Raw genomic sequence first — 24,957 nt, 5'->3', positions numbered from 1 at the left:
ATGGTTGTAAGAAGAGGTAAGGGTGAGATTCGAACCTGTACTCCTCTGGTCTTAAGACTACCTCCCTAATCGTTAGGCCACAACGGCCCAACTTCTGCTGTACAATATGGTGTCATAAGGGATATTTTTGATAACCCTTTATTTTGTAAAACAGACCCCACCCGCAACACGCTTTGCATTCATTAACACCCCGCCCCCCCAACACACACACACACACACACACACACACACACACACACACACACACACACACACACACACACACACACACACACACACACACACACACACACACACACCGACAAATGTATTTTTTTAGTTTGTTGGCTCTAAAAATGCATTTGCATGACTTAAATGATCGCTATAAAGGTAACAGGTCAGACTTTGCGCTCTTGTGTTGTTTACTGGAGAACGCAGACACGTCAGTAAAGCAAGACACACTCAATGTTTTTATGATGTGCATGGTTACCATGACTACACTTGGTGCAAAACAAAACATGTTGTTGTGATAACATCTTCACAGAAACCAATTCACAGATGAACAAAGCAATCAAAGTGAAAGAGATTCCAATGGAACGAAATCCGTCTGAGGTTTTTTTAATAGGCCCTACAACATTTCTGTGGTCTGAGCTGTTGGAAAACATTGTTGCAAGATGCAGATGAACTAGGGAATAAGAAAGGATAATCAGTTCACTCTGATCGTGAATCATTCCCCCCCCTAATTTTATGATTATCTTCGACTACCCATCACTATAAGGTCTGCAATGACAATGTGGCTGGCCAACAGACCAGCATCACACACACACACACACACACACACACACACACACACACACACACACACACACACACACACACACACACACACACACACACACACACACACACACACACACACACACACACACACATCCTGTGAGAGTTTGAGTCCATATCACACATTGCATCTTTGTCATAGCAGGACTGAATTTGGTGAAGTTGAAAAGCGAACAACAACTGTGCCTTATATAAGTGTTATAAGAGTGGTACATTACTTTAGCTACAGGTATATCTCTAATAACAGCTGCCAATCACTGCCATTCATTTGAAGCTGCTCGTCAAAAATACTGAATCAAACCAAGATAACGCAAAACACGCCCACTCAATGCAAAAGCGTCTGCCCAAGTTGGGTCTCCTAAGGGGGCGTTGTCCCCTACTTCTTCTTCTCTTTTTGAGGTATTTGCGCAAGACGTGCGCTACCGCCATCTACAGCGCTAAGGGGACTTCATTGATTCTCAACCTCAGGACTCCGAAGGTCTCCTAACTGAAGGTCTCCTAAAGGGGCGTTCACCCGACATAAAGTGGATACCGGAAAAGAAACAAAATGACGCTTCTTGTTAGATCCAGCTTCTTTGTGCTTGTCTTTGCCTCCACATACTATTTTCAGTGAGAGACCAGGTGTGCAAACTGTTTGGCTGATAAAATCGGTGCAGCTATGGCTCAATGGTTAGAGTGCTGGTCTTAAGTTCAGAGGATTGCTGGTTCAAATCCCACCATTACCATCACCTTCATTCATGGTGGGTCTGTAACCAATACACTGTACCTAAAAAAACTGTAAGTTGCTTTGGATAAAAAAGCGTCAGCTATGTGTGATATAATGCCAACTGGATCTATTAACAAAAACAGTGGCACACTGGCAGAAACACAGGTATGGCTTTCAGGCCAACCAGAGCGGAGCCGGTGTCGGTGCTCGCACCAGTTACGTTCGGCACAAGTGTTTGTCTGCGAACCGCCAGTGTTCATACCGTGCTCTGAACTTTTTCCGCACGTGACTGTGTTACCCGGATGAACCTGCTGACGACCACGCTGTCGTCACGGTTCACAGAGAAAAACCTAGTATTTTGCGGTTCGCATTGCGAACCAATTTTCCGGTTCGCGAACGCAAATATCTGTGGCGTGAACATGACGGTCGGTTCGCGATTAGGTGCGGGAACGGGCTCCAGCACGGTTCTCAGTCGGCCTGAATGCGCTAAGAGAGAAACCAGACACAGGAGACAAGCACAAAATCTGGGAACATGCAAAGTCCAAAACATGAAACACACAAACAAGGCAGTCCAGATCCTGTGATAAAAAAACAGTCTATCAGTCATCTCAGTATTTCACATACTGCACACTTTTGTGTTTACAATGTGTGCCTAATGGACTGCTTAAACCACATGTTAAATTTCCTGATAGTAATTTGTTGTCACCTTTTACAGCATTCTCACATGGCCACTGTGTGTGACCTAGGCTATATACACTATGGCTGCTATTCGTAACCTGATTTACATCATCTGGCTGCGTTCAGCAACGTCACACGGGTGCGTTCCCTTTCCGCACACAGGGTGGGAGGCAGGTAAGCTATTCGTACTCCATGTAGACAATATGAATGTCCTAATTGTGGTATCAAAGATGCTACTTCTGGCATATACTGTCTGAAGATGTCTCTGGGAACATTTTATGATGCAATAGGAAAACATTAACCCTCCTGTTATCCTCAGATTTAGGTTACATCCGTGATCCTTGGGATCATTTTGACCCCAGCCACTTAAATGTCTACAAAATCAGTAGAAGCAAAAACTTTTGCAGCGGTTTATGCCTCAGCTATTTACTGTTGCTCTGTTGGGGACATAAAAGAGCCCTTTAGATAAGTCCCAGCACCCCCACACACAGCCCACATACCAAAAAAACTAATCCATGACTAGGCGAAAATGTGCAACAACTGCCCAAAAGTTGCCTTGAATTAGTTTTGGCCCTCATCCACATCATATATATTGTTAGTTATCAGAGCCCTAATTAAAGCAAAATGTTCTGTTCTAAATAATGTATGTTCATGTATTTGGCATAATCTAGACAGATTGGAACATGTATTAGCAAAATATGGATGTTCCATTTATGTTTAATACACTTCAAATAATTTGGAGTCAAATTGACCCCAAGGAAAACAGATGTAACCAAAACGTGTACAGCACTTAGGGAAAACATTTTTGTGGAAATGTCACTTTTTTCACATTGACCCCATATATTTAGGAAAAGTCATCAAAGATGAAGCAAAATAGCTATGGAGGCCTACTTCATGTATTTTTCAGACGTTAAACATTGAATGGGGTCAAATAGACCCCAAGGATAACAGGAGGGTTAAGCATGCCAAAAAATACATACCTGATGAATGACATGCCCTGCTTATTATTTCATCAAGGCATATTAGTATCAGTATTTACAAAGACTTTTTAATGACAGGAGCACCTCAAATTGATTACTTTCTGTACACTCTTTTTATGAGCACCCATCTTACTGGATGTAAACATTTTGAGACCCCAATGCAGCAATCCCTTCTCCTTTTGTAGGAGAAAAGTGATTACAGGAAGAGTAGGCCTAACAGATTGAAATCTAAAAAAAATACAGGTTTGTGTAGGAGCTATTTTGATTAATTTCATCTTTATCTTGTAAAAACGCTACGAAAAAAGCACAAATATCAAGAGAAATGTAGTGACCTTAGTTTTATTTCATTTTTATTTATTTGTATATTTATTAATTTTGGGACATAAATTAAAACCTAAAAAATTATGCCTGAGAAAAATACAATTTCATGACTAAAACAATCAGAAATTACTTTAATGATCGTATGTATCAGCAAAGATACAGATGCAGCAAAGTTATTTATTCACTGAATGTAATATAAAGGGTGTAGAAAATGTAGGCTATCCCACAATCGTAACACATTGCAATAAGATGACGTTGAACAATGAAGCTAGCAAAAAACCCTCCTGACTAGACTGTATTAGCAAAACACTTCATGAACAGTCATTGGGCCACACCCTGATACAATGATAAATAGTACCAATTAATGGACAGTTGATCGTGGCATCTTGGATTCACAATGTGTTGCGATTTCCGTTACTTCAGAGGTAAACAAAAAAGAGGCAAGTGCACAAGTGCTTCAGAGACAAGTGCACAAGTGATTTATTCCCAGGCATCATTCTTACTTAAACATTAAAACCTCATCTTTGAACACCCAAAAGCCCATTGGCAATGAAGACAGTCTCACATCAAAAGAATCCAGAGCAAGATGATCAGTGTTGACACCAGCAAGATGGACAGGATCACAAAGAACACCACCCAGGCCTTTTTACCCTTAAATTAGTTGAAAAAACAAAACAAAACAAAACTAAGTATTCTGAAATCATATTTGTTTTGAATTCAGTGCATTCAGATGGTGTACACCTGACTGACTACGGCAATTGCGGAATGCATGGGACAACCTACAATTTTGGCCTTACCTTCAGTTTACTACACGGGTAGGGCGCATGCCGACGCCTTCTTCCTCGCGGAGCCTTCCAAATGAATGGAGAACTGACTTCTGGTATATAATCCTTGGAGACCTAGAAAAAAAAACATTTTTGTAGTTTTTTGTTTATCCAGCTGCAGTTAGTATGCAGCTACTCATCTCTAGAACTCATTGATTGTCTCTGTAGAAAATGTTCTTTTGGTGAGTGATTGGGCAACTTTTCCGTGGTCTCCTAATTGCACATTAAACATTTCATTTTGTTCCATTAACTCTTGTTAAGACTTCTCTCTCCTTCCCATACCTCATTCACAGTTGCTGTGATGCCTTCAGTGCAAGTCTTCATGATGTTTTGCTGTTGATGAGAAGAAGGCAAGGGCTCTCCTAATATAAACACAAATGGATGTACATCTTACTGATCTTGATGTCTCTGTATCATACGATAGCATCTTAGCGCAAAGCCTGTTATAACCTTATTGTCACCAAAATGGTGCTGACCAAGTCTTAATCAGTTAATTAAGACTCTCTACATTGTTGTTATGATGTAGTTGAGTGTTTTCAGAAAAGAGTGAACAGGCCAATTGGCAGACCCATCTGCAGTAAGAGTAGTGGTGTGGATCGGCACTGCCCTCACGATCCGATTCGATCACGATTCGGGAGGTAGTAGATCCGATCCAATTCGATTCTATTAGATCCAATCCGATTCGATTCAATTCTACAATGCATTGCAATGCATTACATTTCTACTGAACGCAAAGCAAATGTTCAGCCATGATGAGGAAATACAAGTAGTCAGATACTGAGCAACAATTTATTGGCTGTTTTCTGTATCAGTCTGTATCAGTCTTGCAATGTTTTGAAGTGTTTTTATTTAATTTAACATTCATTTGCTCCCGAAATATACATGGAAGTAATTGAAACTTAAAAAAATTGCCGGATTGATTCTGGAACTTGCCGGATCTGGATCTGGATCGTCCATGCCCCGGATCGATTCGGATCGCCGAATCGATCATTGTTGACACCACTAAGTAAGAGGCTACGAAGTACACACACATTTATTTAAAAGTGAAAAAAGGTGAAAGCTCAACTGGGAAACTCCAACTCCCATTGTCATTGAGACACAGCACTCCAAAGCACACTAGTGCACACTGCACACTGCACACTGCACAGAACGAAATTGCATTTATGCCTCACCCATGCAAGGGGGGGTCGCCCCCTATGGCGGACCAAGGGAGCAGTGCGGCGGGACGGTATGCTCAGGGTACCTCAGTCATGGAGGAGGATGGGTGAGAGCACTGGTTAATTACTCCCCCGACCAACCTGGCGGGTTTACTCACTTATTTTCAATTCCTCTTCTGCTACAGCCTGAGATGAATCTTGATGTGCGAGGATCAACATCTGTTCTGAGATCCCACCCGAGGCAATGGAAAACTGTGGTGTAAAATTGAAATTGGAGCATGAAAAGATCCAGCGGTGCTTAGTATACTCTTAGGTTAGACACATTTTAAATGTGTGTATTACAGTATAGTTAGTATATAGAGTATATTGGTGAGTCACTATTGAATCATCTTTTCATTGGTGTCCTACACACTTTTGGGGCATATGGTCTGACCAATATTTTGCCTGCAAAGATATCTGTGACTGGTAACTCAAAATGGCAAATATGCCTATCACCTATTTATTTATGGAACGTGTACATATCCAAATCATAATGAATAGTGCTGAAATGTTTGGTGTTGGTAACATAACATGGGCTGCATGTGAATGGGCAATGAACAACCAAACATTCATACTATTAAGGCCTTATCTTGTCTGTACCTCATTCACGTCTGTATATTCAGTGCAGTTCTTTGGGGTGTGATGTTCTTCATGAGATGGAGGAAAAGATTCTCCTAGCAGAAATACAAAGTTGACTTTCGGATACATGAAAGAATCATATTCAATAGTCCTGTGATGTAAATGTTAATACATCTTTTATGTATGTTAAGAAGAGAGTGTACACGACTGCATACACTTGTCCCTCTTCACTCACTTCTTTGCAGTTCATCTTCTGCTTTTGTCTTAAGTGCATCCTCTGCAGTATTCTCCAGAGAGTTTATCTCCTCGTACAAATATATTTGGGATGATCCTTCAAAAAGTACACAAAAGGGTTTTCAACAGCAAATAAATTTAGTTTGCTATACAATGGTATTACCTAAAGCAAGAACATGATCGCATCTGCCAAGATTATTAGGTTTTTGGCTGCTTTCACATAATTTCTTCTACGATAACAACAGTATGATCACTCACGTTTCCTGTACACAATCATGTATGCAGTCCTTGACCTGCAGGAAAACATAAAGAAGATTTTTTTTATTTATTTAACAGACACTGAATAGAGAGAAGATAGGCCTATACATTAAACGCATAAATAAACAACTAAATAAACAGACAAACATATTATATGATGGCCTACACATGGATAATAGTGTAATTGTAATACCCCTTTAAGAAGTTGTTGTCTGTGATCTGTAAAGAAGTAAAGCCAAATATAGATATTTGGATATTTGCATGCATATATATCGTATAAAACAGTTTTGACAGCATAATAGATATATACATATACACACACACACACACACACACACACACACACACACACACACACACACACACACACACACACACACACACACACACACACACACACACACACACACACACACATATATACATATATACACACACACACATATATATATATACAGTGGTGCTCATATGTTTACACACCCCAGCAGAATATACGCTTTCTCTGCGATTTCTCACAAAATATCAAGGATTACACAAAACCTTTTTTGTCACTCATTGCTAGTGACTGGCTTAAGACATTTATGAGCAATCTTCTGTGTTTACTCTTTCAAAAGCATGATCACAACCCAAACTACCCAAATGACCCTGTTCAAAAGTTTACATACCCTACTTTCTGATGCTGAATATGGCCCTGTTTAACATCAAGGACCGCTCTAAATTGTTTGTGATATTTGTGGATAAGGCTCTTCATTTTCTCAGATGACAAAACAGCACATTCTTCCTGCAGAATGGTTGTTTCCTAAAGTATCTGTGGGTGTCTTGCTGGAACCTCACATTTGAGGTTTCCCCTGAATGGCTCAATGATGTTGAGATCAGGAGAGTGAGATGGTCGCTCAAAAACCTTAATTTTATTCTTTCTAAAGCTAATGACGGGTTGATTTGGCTTTCTGTGTCGAAATATTGTCATGTTGGCACTGTTGGAATTTCAGTTCAGAAATGCAATATGAGGGGTTTTGGTTGGAATCAAGCCATTGGGCAAGGGAAATTGTTCAGGAGGCATAGGACAACCAAAAATTAACTTCAAGTGAAATATAGGACAACATGAAAAAATGTTTTAAACTGTACAGCAAAGAGGCACCTGAGGGAAGATGGGCTGTTGGGGGTTGCCAGGAGAAAGCCATTACTACAAAAATACAAACATGTTATTTTTATCAAATGTGAGGTTCCAGCAAGACACCCAAAGATATTATAGGAAACAACCATTCTTCCAGGAAGAATGTGCTGTTTTGTCATCTGAGAACATTAAGAGCCTTATCCACAACTACCATAAACAATTTACAGCGGTCCTTGATGTTAAACAGGGCCATATTCAGCATCAGAAACTAGGGTATGTAAACTTTTGAACAGGGTAATTTGGGTAGTTTGGGTTGTGATCATGCTTTTGAAAGAGTAAACACAAAAGATTGCTAATAAATATCTTAAGCCAGTCACTAGCAATGAGTGGAAAAAAAGGTTTTGTGTAATCCTTCATATTTTGTGAGAAATTGCCAAGAAAGCGTATATTCTGCTGGGGTATGTAAACATATGAGCACCACTGTATATATATCTAGGTGAATTCAGGTAAATTGCCCCCCCCTTTTTTTTTTTTTTTGGCATATAAGCGAAGAATGGCTCAAAGGGGCCCAATTTACCTGAATTCACCATATATATATAGAGAGGGTAGTAGGTAGAGAGAGAGAGTGTGTCCCTACAAGCCTTAGAAAAACAAAAAAAGAGTGAAATATTGCCTACCTCTGTTACGCGAGAGTCGTCAAAGCAGTACCAGTGATTATTTTCAGGAGGCTTAATATAAGCATCATAGTGACCACCTCTGTATTGCCCACTGTGATTGATGATCCCATACAGATCATATGGACAGTCCTATGGGCAGGCACATTTGTTGAAAATATTTTTTCATAGTTAACCCTTACAAAAATACAGTACATTACCAATGTCAATATCAGCTTTTCATTTTCCAAAAGTAATATATGCTAGTGTACATGTTCTTTTAGATCTCTATGATTACAGTGCCTTGAAATGGTTATTAACTACCTTTGACATAGATAGGAACAGACAGACAGGCAGGCAGGCACCTTAAAAAAGTCAAGCTCGAGAGGAATATCCATTGGGCAGGAGTTCTTCTGATATCCCATTTGGAAATAGTCAAAATAAAAGCGCTTGAGGTGAAGAATCAGTACGGTGGGGTACTTCTGGATGTTAAAACGCTATAGGAGCAAAACCATATACAGCAAAAATCATTAAGCAAGTAATTATCTGCTGTGACAAAATTGAATTGAAATGAAATAAAATGTGAAATCCTTTAAACAAAACTAAAACGGCTCGCACGATTTCAGTATCCGTTTTCTCATCGCAGTCATCACAATACATCCTGTCGTCCTCATCAGACCTTGTGGTTTGAAAAAAGTCCTTGAGCCCATCATCCTACAACAACAGAACTCTCAGTTGTATTTTTGTACAGTATGCCCAGTATGTGTAACATGTTAGGGTGATCACATAAAAAACGCAGGAAAATCAATCTCACCACATTATATACATCGCAGGTGTCCGCATCGATGGAAAGTGGAATTGAAAAAAAAGTGCTGTCTTCCTCACAGTCAGCATGTTCAACAAGTTTCGTCAGGCACTTCAATGTTTTTCGCAAGATTCCTTTATACACCTGAAAACACCATTAATGCAATGCCCTTGGTAAGAGATGTTGGCGATGTGAAAATATGGTGTAAAATATTTGTTTATATATACCTGTGACGTTTCCTCAGGGACTTCATTCAGGATTTTCTCAAACCACTCGACTGCATCTTGCTGTTCATACACTGTCATCAAGATGTTGCAGACTGATTACATTTTTTACAAAACATGATTAAACAAAAAGTAATTTCACACAAGCTAAATCTTACCATTTGCTATTGACAGAGCTTTTGTTATGTTGACAGTGGATACGCCAGAGGGTTTGTGACCATCATATAGATTTTCGAACAGTTGGCACAGGCGGTTAAGTAAATTGTTGTCATTTGAGGAGTCCTTCAACCTATGGGGTAATAAGTCCATAATTGGCCACAGACTTATACATGTATGCATCTAAAGTAGACCAACTTACTTCAAGATTACTTGTAGATATCTTAAATCTGTGAGTCAAGAACACTTGGAAGGTATTTACTTCATGTGTTTAGCCGGATCACACCGCACTCTCGATTACAGTATTTGCCTACTGCTTCAACACTATAGGCTGATGCTTAGACCAAAATAGCATATTGTTAAGTTGTTGGTGACATAACTTAAACACAGTGTGCCGTACCTTAAACAAATGTTCTGATTAACACTGTTGCAGCAATTCAGCAACACACGTTTTGCTTTATGCTACACACTTGCTCATGGTCACTGCACACTTTTTCCTTCATAAGACACTCCAATAAAAAATGAACACTGATCATATCATTGGGAAAACACATCCGCTAAAAAAACAAAACACACTGGATGTATGACAAGATTTAGGCACCAATAACAAAACACGGGCTTTCAAAATTAACCACTATTCTGCCAGTTACAAAGTTGCATTCTTTATTTTGTATTACATTGCACTTATTTTATTTTGCATTTATTTGTTTTACTTTGATTGCTTCTATACTAAATTCACACCTTCCTACACTCAAAACAAAACAACAAATAGCACAACGGTTCGGAAGAGTAGAATATGGAGGAGCCTATGGCATTGACTGACTCATGTACTGTAAAACCTAGCCTGATACATGCCACCAAGAGTTACCTTTTGTCTTCATCATCACATGTTAGGTAATGTGAACATGACAGTTTGTAGAAATAGTGTCATTTTCAGAACACAACCAAGCACTTGAGCAAACACTAAACATGATATAATTTTGATGATGACATGTAGATGTCAGCTGCATATTGTGTCTGTGGAAATGTATTTTATTTAATGAAGAATACCTCATACCCAAACACACAAAGTATATTGACTATGATTTTCATTACAGCATGTTGACGTCAACCACATATTTATATCATATTTAGATGTTTGAAAATGTGTGCATATTCCCAATACACAAACAAATGGTCCATAAGCTCACCTACACTGTTGTGTTTAGAGTGATGTATGTTTGACATATATTTTGCTTCAGTTGTATGTCCTGTACTGCAAGGTGCACTTATGTAATGTACAGTATTGAATTTTGGGGTCTTGTGAAGATTTACATTCTGTGAGACTGAATAGGCTTACAAAAAGAAAGACTGGTGTGTTTTGTATAAAGCAGACAACTGTTTTAATGTTGATCTTATTTGTTTTCTCATTTGTTTCTTATGTGTGTCTTTTGACATGAAAGTGAGGTTTTGACAAAAGATTGTTACGTTTTTATGGCAATGTTTAGGCTTTGGTGGCAGAGTTTCATGTTGCCATACTATATGTGAAGGGTTTATCTCCAAGTGTTGAGAGTAATTGGCTTGTGTGTAGAGTTTTGACTCTATGAGCCAAATTTTGCAAATTGTGTTTAAGCAGTAGGCAAAAACTGTAACTGTGTTACAGTATTTGCCTACTGCTTGAACACTATAGGCTGATGCTTAGACCAAAATAGCATATTGTTAAGTTGTTGGTAACATAACTTAAACACAGTGTGTCCGTACCTTAAACAAAAGTTCTGCTTAACACTGTAGTAGCAATTCAGCAACACACATGTTGCTTTATGCAACACACTTGCTCATGTCACTGCACACTTTTTCCTTCATAAGACACTCCATTCAAAAATGAACACTCATCATATCATTGGGAAAACACATCTGTTAAAAAAACAAAACACACTGGATGTATGACAAGATTTAGGCACTGACAATAAAACACACACTTTCAAAATTAACCACCATTCTGCCAGTTTTACTTTGATTGATTCTTTGCTAAATTCAAACCTTCCTACACTCAAACAAAACAACAAATAGCACAACGGTACTAAAGAGTAAAATATGGAGTATGGCATTGACTGACTCAAGTTCTATAAAACCTAGCCTGATGCCAGGAGTACCCTTTTGTCTTCATCATCACATGTTAGGTATGAACATGATAGTTTGTAGAAATACACGTAATAGTGTCATTTTCAGAACACAACCAAGCAAGCACTTGAGCAACCTGACTGAACATGATATACTTTTGATGACGTCATGTAGATGTCAGCTGCATATTGTGTCTCGTATCATATTTAGATGTTTGAAAATGTGTGAATATACCCAATGCACAAACAAATCGTCCATAAGCTCACCTACACACTGTTGTGTTGAGAGTGATGTAGGCCTACTGTTTATATTTTGTTTCAGTTTAATGTCCTGTACTGTAAGGTGCAGTTATGTAATGTACAGTATTGAATTTTGGGGTCTTGTGAATATGTACATTCTGTGAGTCTGAATAGACTGTCACAAAAAGAAAGAGCGCTGTGTTTTGTATAAAGTAGACAACTGTTTTCACATTGATCTAATTTGTTTTCTCATTTGGTGCTAATGTGTGTCTTTTGACATGAAAATGAGGCTTTGACAAAAGATTGTTGAGTTTGTATGGCAATGTTAAGGTTTTGATAGCAGAGTTTCATGGTGGCATATATGTGAAGGGTTTATCTTCAAGTGTTGAGAGTAATTGGCTTGTGTGTAGAGTTTTGACTCTATGAGCGAAATTTTGCAAATTGTGTGCAAGCAGTAGGCAAAAACTGTAAATGTCAGCTGCATAGTGTGTTTGGAAATGTATTGTACTTCATTACTTTACTGTAAGCAAAGCTCATACGTCATACCCAAACAAAAAAAAGTATATTGACTATGTTTTCATTACAGCATGTTGACGTCAAGCACATATTTACAGTCCCAGGAAAAAGTTTGTACACCTTTTGAAATTTCTTACATTTCTGTCAAAATTGGTCATAAAGCATGGTCTGATCTTCCCGGAAATCACAAGAAGGAACAACCAGAGTCTGCTTTAACTAATTCAACCCAAACGTTTACAAGTTTACATATTTTCATTGGCCATAAGATGTAAACATTCACAGGACAGAAAGGCATAAGTAAGTACACCCTTGCATTCAGTAGGTTTTAACCCTAAGTTTGTCGCAATAACCTCAACCAGATGTTTCCTGTAGTTGCAGATCAGATTAACAAAACAATCTGGATGTATCTTGACTCCCTCTTCTTTAGAAAACTGCCCTTCTTCAGCAAGGTTTCTGGGATATCTGGAGTGAATAGCTTTCTTGACTTCATGCCATATCATCTCAAATGTTTTTTGTCAGAGCTTTGACTGGGCTATTCCAGAATGTGTATTTCATTGTTATGAAGCAATTCAAAAGTCAATTGCCTCTAAAATATGGGTTGTTGTCCCATTTCAGCACCCATCCTCTTGTGTGCCTCAACTGTGTGACAGACTACCTCACATTTATTCTGTAAAATATCTCAATAAACTTCTGAGTTCATTGTTCCACTGATAATAGCAAACTGACAAGGGCCTGAGGCACCAAGGTAGCCGTATATAATGATGCTCCCGCCACCATACTCAAAGGTGGAGATGATGTTTTGGTGAAGGTGTGGTTCTCCAGTTCTCCTCCAAACATGATACTATGTGTTCCCCTGAAAAATTCAACTTTGGTTTCAACGTTGGTCTACAGAATATTTAGCAGTAATTTTATGAAGCATATAAATGCTTTTTCGCAAACCTCAAAGGTGCAGCAATATTTTTTTGGACAGAAACCCCATTAATTTTAGATTGGCAGAATGAACTCCATTTTTAGTTATTCTTGGTTACATCTCCACTTCTGAGTATGGTGGCGGGAGAATCATTATATGCGGCTACCTTGCTGCCTCAGGCCTTTGAAAGTTTGCTATTATCAGTGGAGCAGTGAACTCAAGTTTATTGTGATATTTTACAGAAAAAACGTGAGGAAGTCTGTCACACAGTTGAAGCACATAAGAGGATGGGTGCTGAAATGTGACAACAACCCATACTTTAGAGGCAATCGACATTAGAATGGCTTCATAACAATGAAATACACATTCTGGAATAGCCCAGTCAAAGCTCTGACTAAAAACAATTAAGATTATATGGCATGAAGTCAATAAAGCTATGCACTCCAGACATCCCAGAAACCTTGCTGACGAGAGGCAGTTCTCTAAAGAAGAGGGAGACAAGATACATCCAGATTGTTTTGTTAATCTGATCTGCAACAACAGGACAAGTCTGGTTGAGGATATTGCAACTAACTGAGGGTTAAAACCTATTTAATGCAAGGGTGTACTTACTTATGCCTTGCTGTCCTGTGAATGTTATAGCCTTATGGCCAATAAAAATATGATAACATGTAAATGTTTGTGTGGAATTAGTTAAAGCAGACTCTGATTGTTCCTTCTTGAGATTTCCGGGAAGATCAGACCATGTTTTATGATAATTTTTGACTGAAATGTAAGAAATTTCAAAGGGTGTACAAACTTTTTCCTGGGACTGTATATCATATTTAGATGTTTGAAAATTTGTGAATATACCCAATACACAAACAAATGGTCCATAAGCTCACCTACACACTGTTGTGTTGAGAGTGATGTACTGTTTAAGATATATTTTGCTTCAGTTTAATGTCCTGTACTGTAAGGTGCAGTTATGTAATGTACAGTATTGAATTTTGGGGTCTTGTGAAGATGTACATTCTGTGAGTCTGAATAGACTGTTACAAAAAGAAAGACTGCTGTGTTTTGTATAAAGTAGACAACTGTTTTCACGTTGATCTAATTTGTTTTCTCATTTGGTGCTAATGTGTGTCTTTTGATATGAAAGCGAGGTTTTGACAAAAGATTGTTCAGCTTTTATGGCAATGTTTAGGTTTTGATAGCAGAGTTTCATGCTGGCATATATGTGAAGGGTTTATCTCCAAGTGTTGAGAGTAATTGGCTTGTGTGTAGAGTTTTGACTCTATGAGCGAAATTTTGCAAATTGTGTGCAAGCAGTAGGCAAAAACTGTAAAATGTGCCAAACATAAACAAAAACTGTGTAAAATTGAAAGAAAAATGTCTGCACACTTAAATCCCCTTTGTGTTATTTTTAATAGGCCAAGCTACATTGTAACTGAGCCCTGAGGAAGGTCAGTAGACCGAAAGCTTGGCCTATTATTAAAAAGAACACAAAGGGATACTGTCCCATTTTTGGAAATAAGCTTTTTACACCTCCCCTTGAGTTAGATAATAGGCTTTTACCGTTCCTCTGTACTTTCGACCGTTCTCTGGGTATGGCAGTGCAAATTTTACCCCCATGCTAGCTGTTAACATTGAGTCCTATGAGACCAGTTCGCGGCTAACTGGTCTCATAGGACTCAATGTTAACTGTTAGCTTGGAGGTAAAATGTCCACTGCCATAACTAGAAAACAGTTGTGAATACAGGAGAAAGGTAAACGCCTATTATTTAACTCAAGGGGAGGTGTAAAATAAGCTTATTTCCAAAAATGGGACAGTATCACTTTGTAGTGTGCAGACATTTTTCTTTCAATTTTACACGTACTTCATGAACTAATGACATGTGTTTTAAAGGAAACTTAGAAAATACATTTCCAATACAACTAAGCTATATTCAGGGGACCTACACTGTAAGACATTTCCCCTGCAAAATAACAGCGCTTACTGGCAATTATATTTACCTGTAATTCTACTGTTATTTCACACCAAACATCAAATACAGCTCAGTGCTGTTTAATGTATCACAGTATATAACATTCTTTCAGCAGCAATTTTACTGTTAAATAACAGTACTCTACAGAACGTTTACAGTATTAGTATTGTTAAACTAAAAGTGCTCTACAATATTTATACAGTAGTATAAGTAAATAACAGTACACTTCAGTTAAAAAGTGAAAGTTGTACTGTGAGACGACAGGCAAATACTGGGTCATAGTTGCATTCATGAATATGGCCATGGCAACTTCCCGCCCTACCCATCATTCTCCATAACTGTGGTACCATGTTACCACCCCACCCTCCCATCGTTCACCATGACTGAAGTGCCTTGAGCATGATACTATGCTGCTACTATGCTTTATTGAGATGATGGTTTGCAGTGGTCCTTTGAAAGTGTGGGGCATGAATACAATTTCAGAGTATGCAGTGCTATGTTACAATGACAATGGGAGTATGTGAGGTGGGCTTTTTACTGTATCTCTTGATGAGCCAATGATGAAAATAGCATTGGTCAGTCTGTGAAAACTTGAACCAACTAATTTGAACCAAGTAGCAGAGCAAACAAGCAGCACTACAAGCTAGCTCTCAAAGCAATGCCTAATTTGCAGCAGGCACATTATATGCAACAATGCCACAAATGATGCCACATACAGCAAGTGCCACAAAGCAAGCTTTCACAAAGAGGAAAGTATGCAAGCATGTAGGCAAGCAAGTGCTATGCTGTGACACGCAGGCCAGCCGGCAGGCAAGCAACTGAAGTGTTGATAGTCCAGATTTATATACAGGTGCAAGAGTACCATGTGACCAGAGTCATCAGGCCTTTGGCAGGTGAAGGCCGTAATTGAATAATGGCATAACAGCCCTACTCAGGTGAGGCCAGGCACTGATTAGCAGATTGGTTTAGATGGGGCTGCTTGTTGCCATTCACACTTTCATCACCATCAAAATACATGTGCTACTCATACTGTGCTGCATCAAGCACGTTAGACATTGTTTAATGCTTGATAGTATCAGAGAATCTTTAACCAGTGAGAATGACTTAAGTTCTTCAGGTGATGGGCTATTGCAGCTTGATGGTGATCACGGACAAGTGGAGGATGAATGGGTTTCAATGGTGCTGCCTAAAATATCTTGGTTGCTCCACAACAGCCAATGCTGCTATTGTGCAGTACTTACTGTTTATGCTCAATACGTGACTCAAAGTAATATTTTCACAGTAGAACGCTGTTGCAGAATTGCCCTAAATTAACAGCTATTTTTTACAGTGTAGAAGAAGGTGGGGTCTGTTTTTAAGGTGGCTGCCTTCAATATAGTTCAGAGAAGTAGATGTGTGCACATCCCACCCGATGGGCCAGGTGCAGGACAATGAGAGTAAATCCAAGTGAAAAGAGAAGTCCGCGACACTGCTTGTCTATGTATTATTTAATCGAGCAACGTTTCGACCTTCAGGTCTTCATCAGGCCTGATGAAGACCTGAAGGTCGAAACGTTGCTCGATTAAATAATACATAGACAAGCAGTGTCACGGACTTCTCTTTTCACTTGCCTTCAATATAGGCCTGAAGTGCAGGGGGAAATCCTGGTTTAACTTCATAATACGACCCTCGGATAAATTTGACGTGGCCCCTGGAATGAAAAAGGTTCCCCACCCCTGAGTTAAGGCATCAAATGTCCAGTGTAATTTAGAAAATGGCAGGAGTTTTAAGGATTTATTATACATTGCAAAAACGCAAAGCATTTGCAAAACAAACATTTTTATTTAAAAGTTATTTCATTTAATCTAATTCAAAGGACTATTGATATCCAGTAACTGATATGATATGTACATTTGTGTATGCCACTTGACATTTTTCGGGCAATCTGTCTTTATCCTACTTTTAAAAAATATACTGTATAGCCTAATTGAAACACTATTTGAAATTCTACTAAACTAACATGGATACAACAAAAGACACTTGTGAAAACCTGGTGGAAGCATTTAAAATCCTTTATGAAAATATTTTTTTTTAATTCTGCACAATACCCTTATTTGTCACTGACACTATAACCAGATTCCCATGTATCATCAGAATTATTATTTTTTGTGGCTAGTGACATACTGTGTGTGTGTGTCTCTCTCTGTGTGTGTATTTCCCAAACATTTTCTTACCTTTTTGAATTCAGTACTCCCTCTCTGAATTCTTTGGTCATGAAGAGAATTTGCAAACCCGAGTTTAAGTAACAAGTTGCTCCTTGATTTCTCAACCCATTCTGTGCACCTGTCAACAAAAAACATGTTCTTTCAATAGAAATTTAGAACAGGGAGATTCGGATAATGTTGTTTAGGTAAAATTTACCACACATGTCTCAATGTTATACAGGCACTGGTATTAAATCAATATCCTTGTAGCCTAATAGCCTATTTTTTACTGTTGTAATAGCCTAAGCCGACTAGGCACCCTGGGGTGCTGCAGGCCCCCCTCAGGGGTGCTGCGGAAACATGGCTGATAAATAAATGTTGTAATATAATACATATTTGTCTAAATAAATGAATGCTTAGTCAGTGGAACCTTTCATCTGCCATTTACGAAAAATAAAGAAAATGTAGGTCTCCCCAGTAAGCTGCAACTTCGAACTTAGGTTGTATGACATCTCCAAATGTGTTCATTTTCTAAGCTCGTGTGGTATCGGATGCAATGCCATGTTACAGCTTGTTGGCTTGGGGTGCCTTGAAATTTTTCACGAATTGAAAGGGAGCCTCGCCTAAATAAAAGTTGAGAAACACTGGCCTAGGCCTATGCAAAACAACTTTCCATAGCCTAGTAACATTGTAGCCTAATACAACTTACCACTGGATATATCTGCAGATAATTTCCATTTCTTGGGAATTGGCTCTGCAAACAAATATTGTTTCTATGTGAGAACATTTGAGTAGGCCTACTAATAGCACTCTCAAAACTGTGTTCATTTAACCATACTGGTACGAGGTAAATGGAATGGGCATATTTGAAGACACAAAAAACAGTAGTTCAACAAAATAGCCTACGGCGCATAGGCCCTAATGCAATAGTCTACTTTGGGAATGACATGAAAACTGAAAGTAGCCTATGTCTGCGTAGCATTTAAAAGTGATGATGAAGGGCATGATGCCCCATGGTGTCGCGGACTTCACAAAGAAAGTTTTCAGTTTTCATGTGATTTTGTTAGTCCTGCACCCAGCCTTTTTGAGACGGATGTGCTTGTTTTTTTGTTTTTGTTTGTTTGTTTCTTACTTTGGGAATGACAACCCAGCAAAGGTCACTGCTGCTGAAGAAAAGCAACAACAAAATATACCTCGATCTATTTCCCGTTATAGCCTAGTCTATAAGCTAGGGGTCATTAGGAACTACAATAATAGGCAACCTAGTTCAAATGCCAACGCGGCTGCTCAAAGGCTAACGTTGTGACGCATGGTCTACCCAAGCGAAAGCCACTAGCCTAGCCCACTCGATAAAATCAATGAAACAAGACAAAGCGGAATCATGATGAAGTGTGCCGTTGAAATAAAAGACTCAATGATAGGCTACTCGCATAAAATACAGATGTCACTCACCATTTGTCTCACCTGACAGAGGCACGCGCGAATCTGCTTCTCGTAGTTTAGACTTCGGCATTTTCACATTCTTTGACCTCAGCTTTAAAGAAGCACAAACGAGCGATTTAACTCACCCAACTTATCCGGTGTAACAACAACCAAATGTGTAGCCTAGGCTACCCCACACTCCAGCATCAAATGTGTCTTATTTTCTCGTATAAAATAGTTAGAAGGCATCAAAAATAGCTCACCAATTTCTCTTTCCGAAACAACTGGTTGTGGGCGAATAGAACATTTGTAGGCCTAGGCCTACTGAAAAAAAGAAAAGAGAAATCGAAAGTCAACACGAGTTGACATTAGGCTGGAGGACCGTAGTGAAAGTGAAACCACTATGAAAACACGATTTGCACCGCCTTAAAGCAATTGGCACACGGGTAGGCTAGGCGGTGAGTGGTCATATACAGTTAGGGCCAGAAGTATTTGGACAGCAACACAATTATCATCCTTTTCCACCCTATACTCCACCACAATGGAAATGAAATAAAACAAACAAGCTGTGCATTAACTGTAGACTCAGCGTTAATGTGAGGGTGTTAAAATCCATATCGCATAAACAGGAATGAAATAGCAACGCTTTTTGTGTGTGTTGCCCACTTTTCAAGGGATCAAAAGTAATTGGACAGTAGGCTTCTCAGCTATTTTCCAGTCAGATGTGTGTTATTCCCATACTACACCATCATCAAGATGTCAATACAAGGTCTTAGAGTTCATTTGAAGTGTTCCATTTGCATTTCCATATATTTTTACGGAATATCCATGAGATCCAAAGTCCATCTGTCACCATCAGTGATGCAAGCCATCATAAGGTGGAAAAAAAATCAAAACAAACCCATTTGAGAGATGGGGAAACATTGAATATGATTAATTCAAGATTTCAGAATGTTGGAAAAAAGAAATACCGGAGCAACCAAATTACCTGGCAGACATGGAAGACAAATGCTGTGGATGACAGACAATATTCTGTATCTGGTGAACAAAAACCCATCTCCCAACAGTTGGCCAGATGTAGAACAGTGTCCAGGTGAACGGTGGAGACATGTCCAAGGCAACAATCAAGAAAAAAGATCAAGAACATTGAGGAACACTTCACCATAGGAAATACAGAGGGTTCACTAAAAGATGTAAATTATTGATTGCATCAGAAATAGCAATACCAGATTTGGCTTTGCCAAACAACGTCTTAAAAAGACTGTATAGGTCTTGAGCTACATCCTATGGACAGAGGAGACAAAAATAATCTTGTACAAGTGTAATGGGAAGAAATGAGCATAGAGAAGGGAAGGAACTGCTCATGATTCAAAGCATACCACCCAATCAGTGAATCATGGTTTTGGTAGTGTCATGGTGTGGGCATGCATATCTGTCAATACGATTATCCCCTTGTATTTATTGATTATGAGGACTACCGACAAAAGCCACAGGATGAATTCTGAAGATTTTCAGGCTATATTATCATGTCATATTAAACCTAATGGTTCTGGACTCTTTGGACAATGCTTCACAGTGCAGATGGGCAATGACTCAAAGCTTCATCTGAAAGCCACTAGCCATTTCTACCCCAAAAAAGTGGAATATTATTCAATGGCCCAGTCAATCACCTCACCTGAGTACAGTTGAGCAAGCATTTCACTTGCTGGAGGCAAAACTGAAGGGAAAACACCCTAAGAATAAGCAGGAACTGAAGACTGTTGCAATAGAGAGCTCACCATAGCATCACCAGGGATAAAACCCGGTGTCTATTGATGTCTATGGATTGCAAATTACAGGCTGTAACTGACTGGAAAGTATTTGCAACCAAATAATTAAAAATTGAAAGTTTAATGTATAAATACTAGACTGTCCAATTACTTTTGGTCCCTTAAAAATGGGGTGGCACTGATAGAAAATGTCATAATTCCTTCACAATTCACTCGATTTGGACGCAAACACCCCCATATTAAAGCTGAAAGTCTGCTGTTAATGTACATCTCGTTTATTTCATTTCAAATCCATTGGGATGGTGAGCAGTAGCCTGGTTCACACCAGACGGTGTATGTGTAGCTTCGGCGCCCCCTGGCGGAGCAGAGCTTCACACACTACCGTCTGGTACACAGCCATAGAGCACGCTCCGTCTCCAACCAGAAAATAGACGGAGCATTTATTTCGTAAATATAAACGGTAACTCACATTGAGGAGTCACAAGACAGATTAGAGACTATATTGACTCTTTAAAGATTAACAGGAAGGTTTTTGAAGGAATTTGTTGGTGAGGAGGCTGTGCAGAAGCAATACATTCTCAGCCTATTTTCTGGTGGGAGACGGAGCGTGCTCTATGGCTGTGTACCAGACAGTAGTGTGTGTAGCTCTGCTCCGCCAGGGGGCGCCAAAGCTACACACACACCGTCTGGTGTGAACCAGGCTAGGTGTACAGCACCAAGAACATGAAAATTGTGCAGATGTCCAAATATTTATGGCCCTAACTGTAGCCTAGGCTAGGCATATGAAATAAATTATTTACCGAGTGACACACATTATAATAACCTAATTTAAGAAAGAAAATGTTTTGGTCTGGGAGCCTGTAGGCCTATTCAATCAAGTGTCACAAAGCTCTCCTGGCCTGGATATGGGAAATGAGGGAAGTCCTTGAGAGACAATCTCAGACAATATGGGGAGTTACAGCACGGCCGTTCGCGGCCGCTATGGGGTAAAGAGGGTTAATTCAGTGAAGGGACACAAACCTGGGTCTCCAAAGAATACAAAGTTAAATGTTTCATTCCAAATAGGCCCATTTAATTGTTTCAGTTTCAATGACAGCACAGCTTTTCACAAATTTGATTAAGGTAAAGGGGCAGTTCAGTGTGAGATATTGTCATTTGGTAGACCTCCTGCCTGTGACTTCAGTTAGGCCTATTCAAATGCAAATGCCCCTAGCTGTTGACTCAGGGCTGACTGCCTTTGCTGCATCAGTTCTTGGCACGTTATGATTGGCCCTCACCTGAGAAGACCCACCCCCACAAAAATCCTGAAGAAAAAGAACCCCTCAAATCTGCCATTTGAATGGAGCTGACCTAAACTGCTCTCTCTCTCTCTCTCTCTCTCTCTCTCTCTCTCTCTCTCTCTCTCTCTCTCTCTCTCTCTCTCTCTCTCTCTCTCTCTCTCTCTCTCTCTCTCTCTCTCCTTCCACACATAATCGCAGTAAGGTTTGCAGTGTTAATTCAACAGCCAAGGAGTTGAATATCTAACTCTCATAGTGTTGGTCCTGTTCTGCAATAATTAAATCCACACAGCAGAATTGAATGTTATGTTTCTGAAGTAGAATGTCTAACCTTGTAACCATAAAGACACATTTGTTAATAACTTGCATGTAGGCCTACAGCGCCTTTATTTCCGATAGCACAGTGAAGAGAGAACAGGGAACGAGTGGAAAGAGAGTTACCTTGGGTTGGAATTGAACCCGGGTTTCCGGTGTGATGGTGCAGTGTCCCAGCCCACGGAGCAAAGAGAGACCAAAAGAGTTGGCGTCTGCGACTGGGCCTTAACTTAGAACTGTGTGTTGCTTGGTACGACTGCTCACTAAAAGTAACGATACTATGACAGTCAAAAAAGATGAGGCGCACACAAGGCTTTCAAGTTCAAAATGTGTATTGTAGCCGAAAATGTTAAAAGAAGTCATCGGAAAAAGCTGAAGCTACAGACGTTTCGGACGTAGTCCATTATCAATGTCTCCAGTGCCAATGTTTTCCAGCTCACTGAGCCGCAGTGTCATCAAGGTTTCACTTTTTTTTTGGTAGAAGCTCACTTGAGGAAATTGTCATTGTGACACAGCACACTGTGCTCACAACAAAATTACATTATCCTTTCAACCGTTGAAATAGGCCTAATAAATGTCTGTTTTAGATGTTGTACACTTTGTACCAACACCATACTGTAGGCTACATAAATGTGAGGATACACAGGATAGTGACATTCAAATTCACAAACTATAAAAGTTGCTGATGGTTCAAAGGCCATCTAGATGTTTATATTTCAAATTATATTTTCTGAACCATATCCCATGCCATTTTAACTCCGTTGCAGAACACTTACAGTGTTACTTGCGTGACTTTTATAAAATAATGGTGTTAATAAGGAAAGACACTTGGCATATGTGATTTACTAGAGAATGCAGGTATGTCAGTAAAACAAGGCACACCTGTAATCCAAGGGAATGCCAACCAAAAGTTAAACACAATTGAAAGCAACAAAAGCATTTTAACAAACTTTTTGTGCATGACTTCATTGCAAAATTAACATACTGTAGTGTACAGTATAGGCCTACTAGCCTAATAGTGGATTCTGCTGTGCAGTGTTGACAGTGTCTGCTCAGGACAAAGTCATCTGAAAGGGCCATCTTCTCAATTCTGGGCCCCCCTTATCCCTAGGCCTGGGAAAATTGACCTGGCTGTCCATCCCTGTGTTCGTGTGTGGTATGTGTGTGTGTGTGTGTGTGTGTGTGTGTGTGTGTGTGTGTGTGTGTGTGTGTGTGTGTGTGTGTGCATGCGTGTGTCCCTCTCTCTCTCTCTCTCTCTCTCTCTCTTCTCTCTCTCTCTCTCTCTCTCTCTCTCTCTCTCTCTCTCTCTCTCTCTCTCTCTCTCTCTCTCTCTCTCTCTCTCTCTCTGTGGGGGAATATGTATAATGCACAAGGTAAGACACACCTGAGTGATAAACAGGTGAATACTGGTATGTCAGTAAAACAAGGTGCACTGGTATTCATGGGGAATTTCAAGCTGGGTATCGAAAGTGAAGTCCAATGAAAAGAAACAAAACTATATAGCAAAGTATAGGCCTTTTGCATGTGTTTTTGCGTGATTCTTTTGCAAAACAAATGTGTGCGTGCGTGCGTGCGTGTGTGCAGGGTCGCTGACAGTGTTTACTGGGCTAAGGACAAAGTAATCTAAAAGGGCCCTCTTCTCAATACTGTATAGATAAATAAATTCTGCCCCCGCCTTATCCTAGGCCTGGGACAGCTGACCTGTCTGTCCTCCCTGTTAGCTTCCCTGTGTATGTGTCTGTGTGTGTTATGTTTTGCGTGAATCTTTTGTGTGACTCTTTTGCAATACATACAGTACAGCCTGCCTTGGGATTCTTCTGCCTGTGTGTGTGTGTGTGTGTGTGTGTGTGTGTGTGTGTGTGTGTGTGTGTGTGTGTGTGTGTGTGTGTGTGTGTGTGTGTGTGTGTGTGTGTGTGTGTGTGTGTGTGCCCGTGTGTGTGTGTTTGTGCGTGTGTGTGTGTGCGTGTGCGTCCGTGTGCACAATCATGTTTGTGTTATGCAAACAATGTTTTTTGCCTGTTTTGTCTGGGAACGTTTATGACGCACGAGGAAGAAGTAAAAGAAAAGTACCAAAGACATACCGAACATGAACAGGTGACAATTGATGACTGGAACTGTGATATGCAAACAATGTTTTTGCCTGTTCTGTCCGGGAACTTTTATGACACAGGTGACAAGCGATGACTGGAACTCAGAACTTACAGAGGTGTGGTCACGAGGGAACCAGGGTGAGGGTGAGGCATTGTTGTTGGCTACTGTATTCACGTGGCCTTGAATAAAAAACTGAGTAAAATCAAAGTTCATAAAAATGTGCCAACAACTTTTTGCTGACTTCTAGAAGTTAAATTGTGCCACCCAGTGACAGCTCTGTGTAACTGCAGCCGTGGAGCAGCAGTGTTTTATCTTCTCCTGTTCTTTCTTTTATACAGGCCCGTCACTAGAGACAGGGGTGGCTTAGCCACAGAGGAAGAAAATTCGCGCACAGCGCTTGCTGAATTTTTTTCAGTTCACCTGCGAAGGTTTTGTCTATGAATTCATTATTTTAAGAGCAAAGAAATCATGCACACTGTCCATTCCACCAATAAACTTTAATACATTGTTTAGGCCATCCAACCTTCTTCATGTTGTATTAAAGTTTGCTGGTGGAATGGACAGTGTGCAGGATTTCTTTACACTTCAATGACAACCCCACTGGGATAATATCCTACGCATCTA

General features: G+C 39.7%; 1 protein-coding gene and 1 long non-coding RNA gene across 2 annotated transcripts; both read right to left on the bottom strand.

Annotated features, from left to right (window-relative positions):
* Nucleotides 1-3,957: 3,957 nt before the first annotated feature.
* LOC134442307 (uncharacterized) lies at nucleotides 3,958-4,390 on the bottom strand. Its single transcript, XR_010033365.1, has 2 exons — nucleotides 4,299-4,390; nucleotides 3,958-4,152 (listed from the first exon to the last, which is right to left on the bottom strand). It is a non-coding gene; the product is annotated as an uncharacterized LOC134442307 (long non-coding RNA).
* Nucleotides 4,391-4,571: 181 nt separating this feature from the next.
* On the bottom strand, nucleotides 4,572-19,199 carry LOC134442303 (ubiquitin carboxyl-terminal hydrolase 47-like). The gene is made up of 16 exons (XM_063192540.1): nucleotides 19,145-19,199; nucleotides 18,924-18,993; nucleotides 18,169-18,213; nucleotides 17,490-17,598; nucleotides 9,547-9,677; nucleotides 9,392-9,462; nucleotides 9,174-9,308; nucleotides 8,978-9,073; nucleotides 8,725-8,856; nucleotides 8,384-8,512; nucleotides 6,786-6,811; nucleotides 6,593-6,627; nucleotides 6,336-6,431; nucleotides 6,122-6,195; nucleotides 5,641-5,734; nucleotides 4,572-4,687 (listed from the first exon to the last, which is right to left on the bottom strand). The coding sequence occupies exons 2-16, from the start codon at nucleotides 18,970-18,972 to the stop codon at nucleotides 4,572-4,574; spliced, it is 1,338 nt and encodes a 445-aa protein (XP_063048610.1). The 5' UTR covers nucleotides 18,973-18,993; nucleotides 19,145-19,199.
* Between the last annotated feature and the right edge of the window lie 5,758 nt (nucleotides 19,200-24,957).

This window comes from Engraulis encrasicolus, unplaced genomic scaffold (genome assembly GCF_034702125.1).
Source record: "Engraulis encrasicolus isolate BLACKSEA-1 unplaced genomic scaffold, IST_EnEncr_1.0 scaffold_145_np1212, whole genome shotgun sequence".
In the NCBI taxonomy this organism is placed as follows: domain Eukaryota; kingdom Metazoa; phylum Chordata; class Actinopteri; order Clupeiformes; family Engraulidae; genus Engraulis; species Engraulis encrasicolus.
This window is presented reverse-complemented; position numbering and strand designations above follow the sequence as displayed.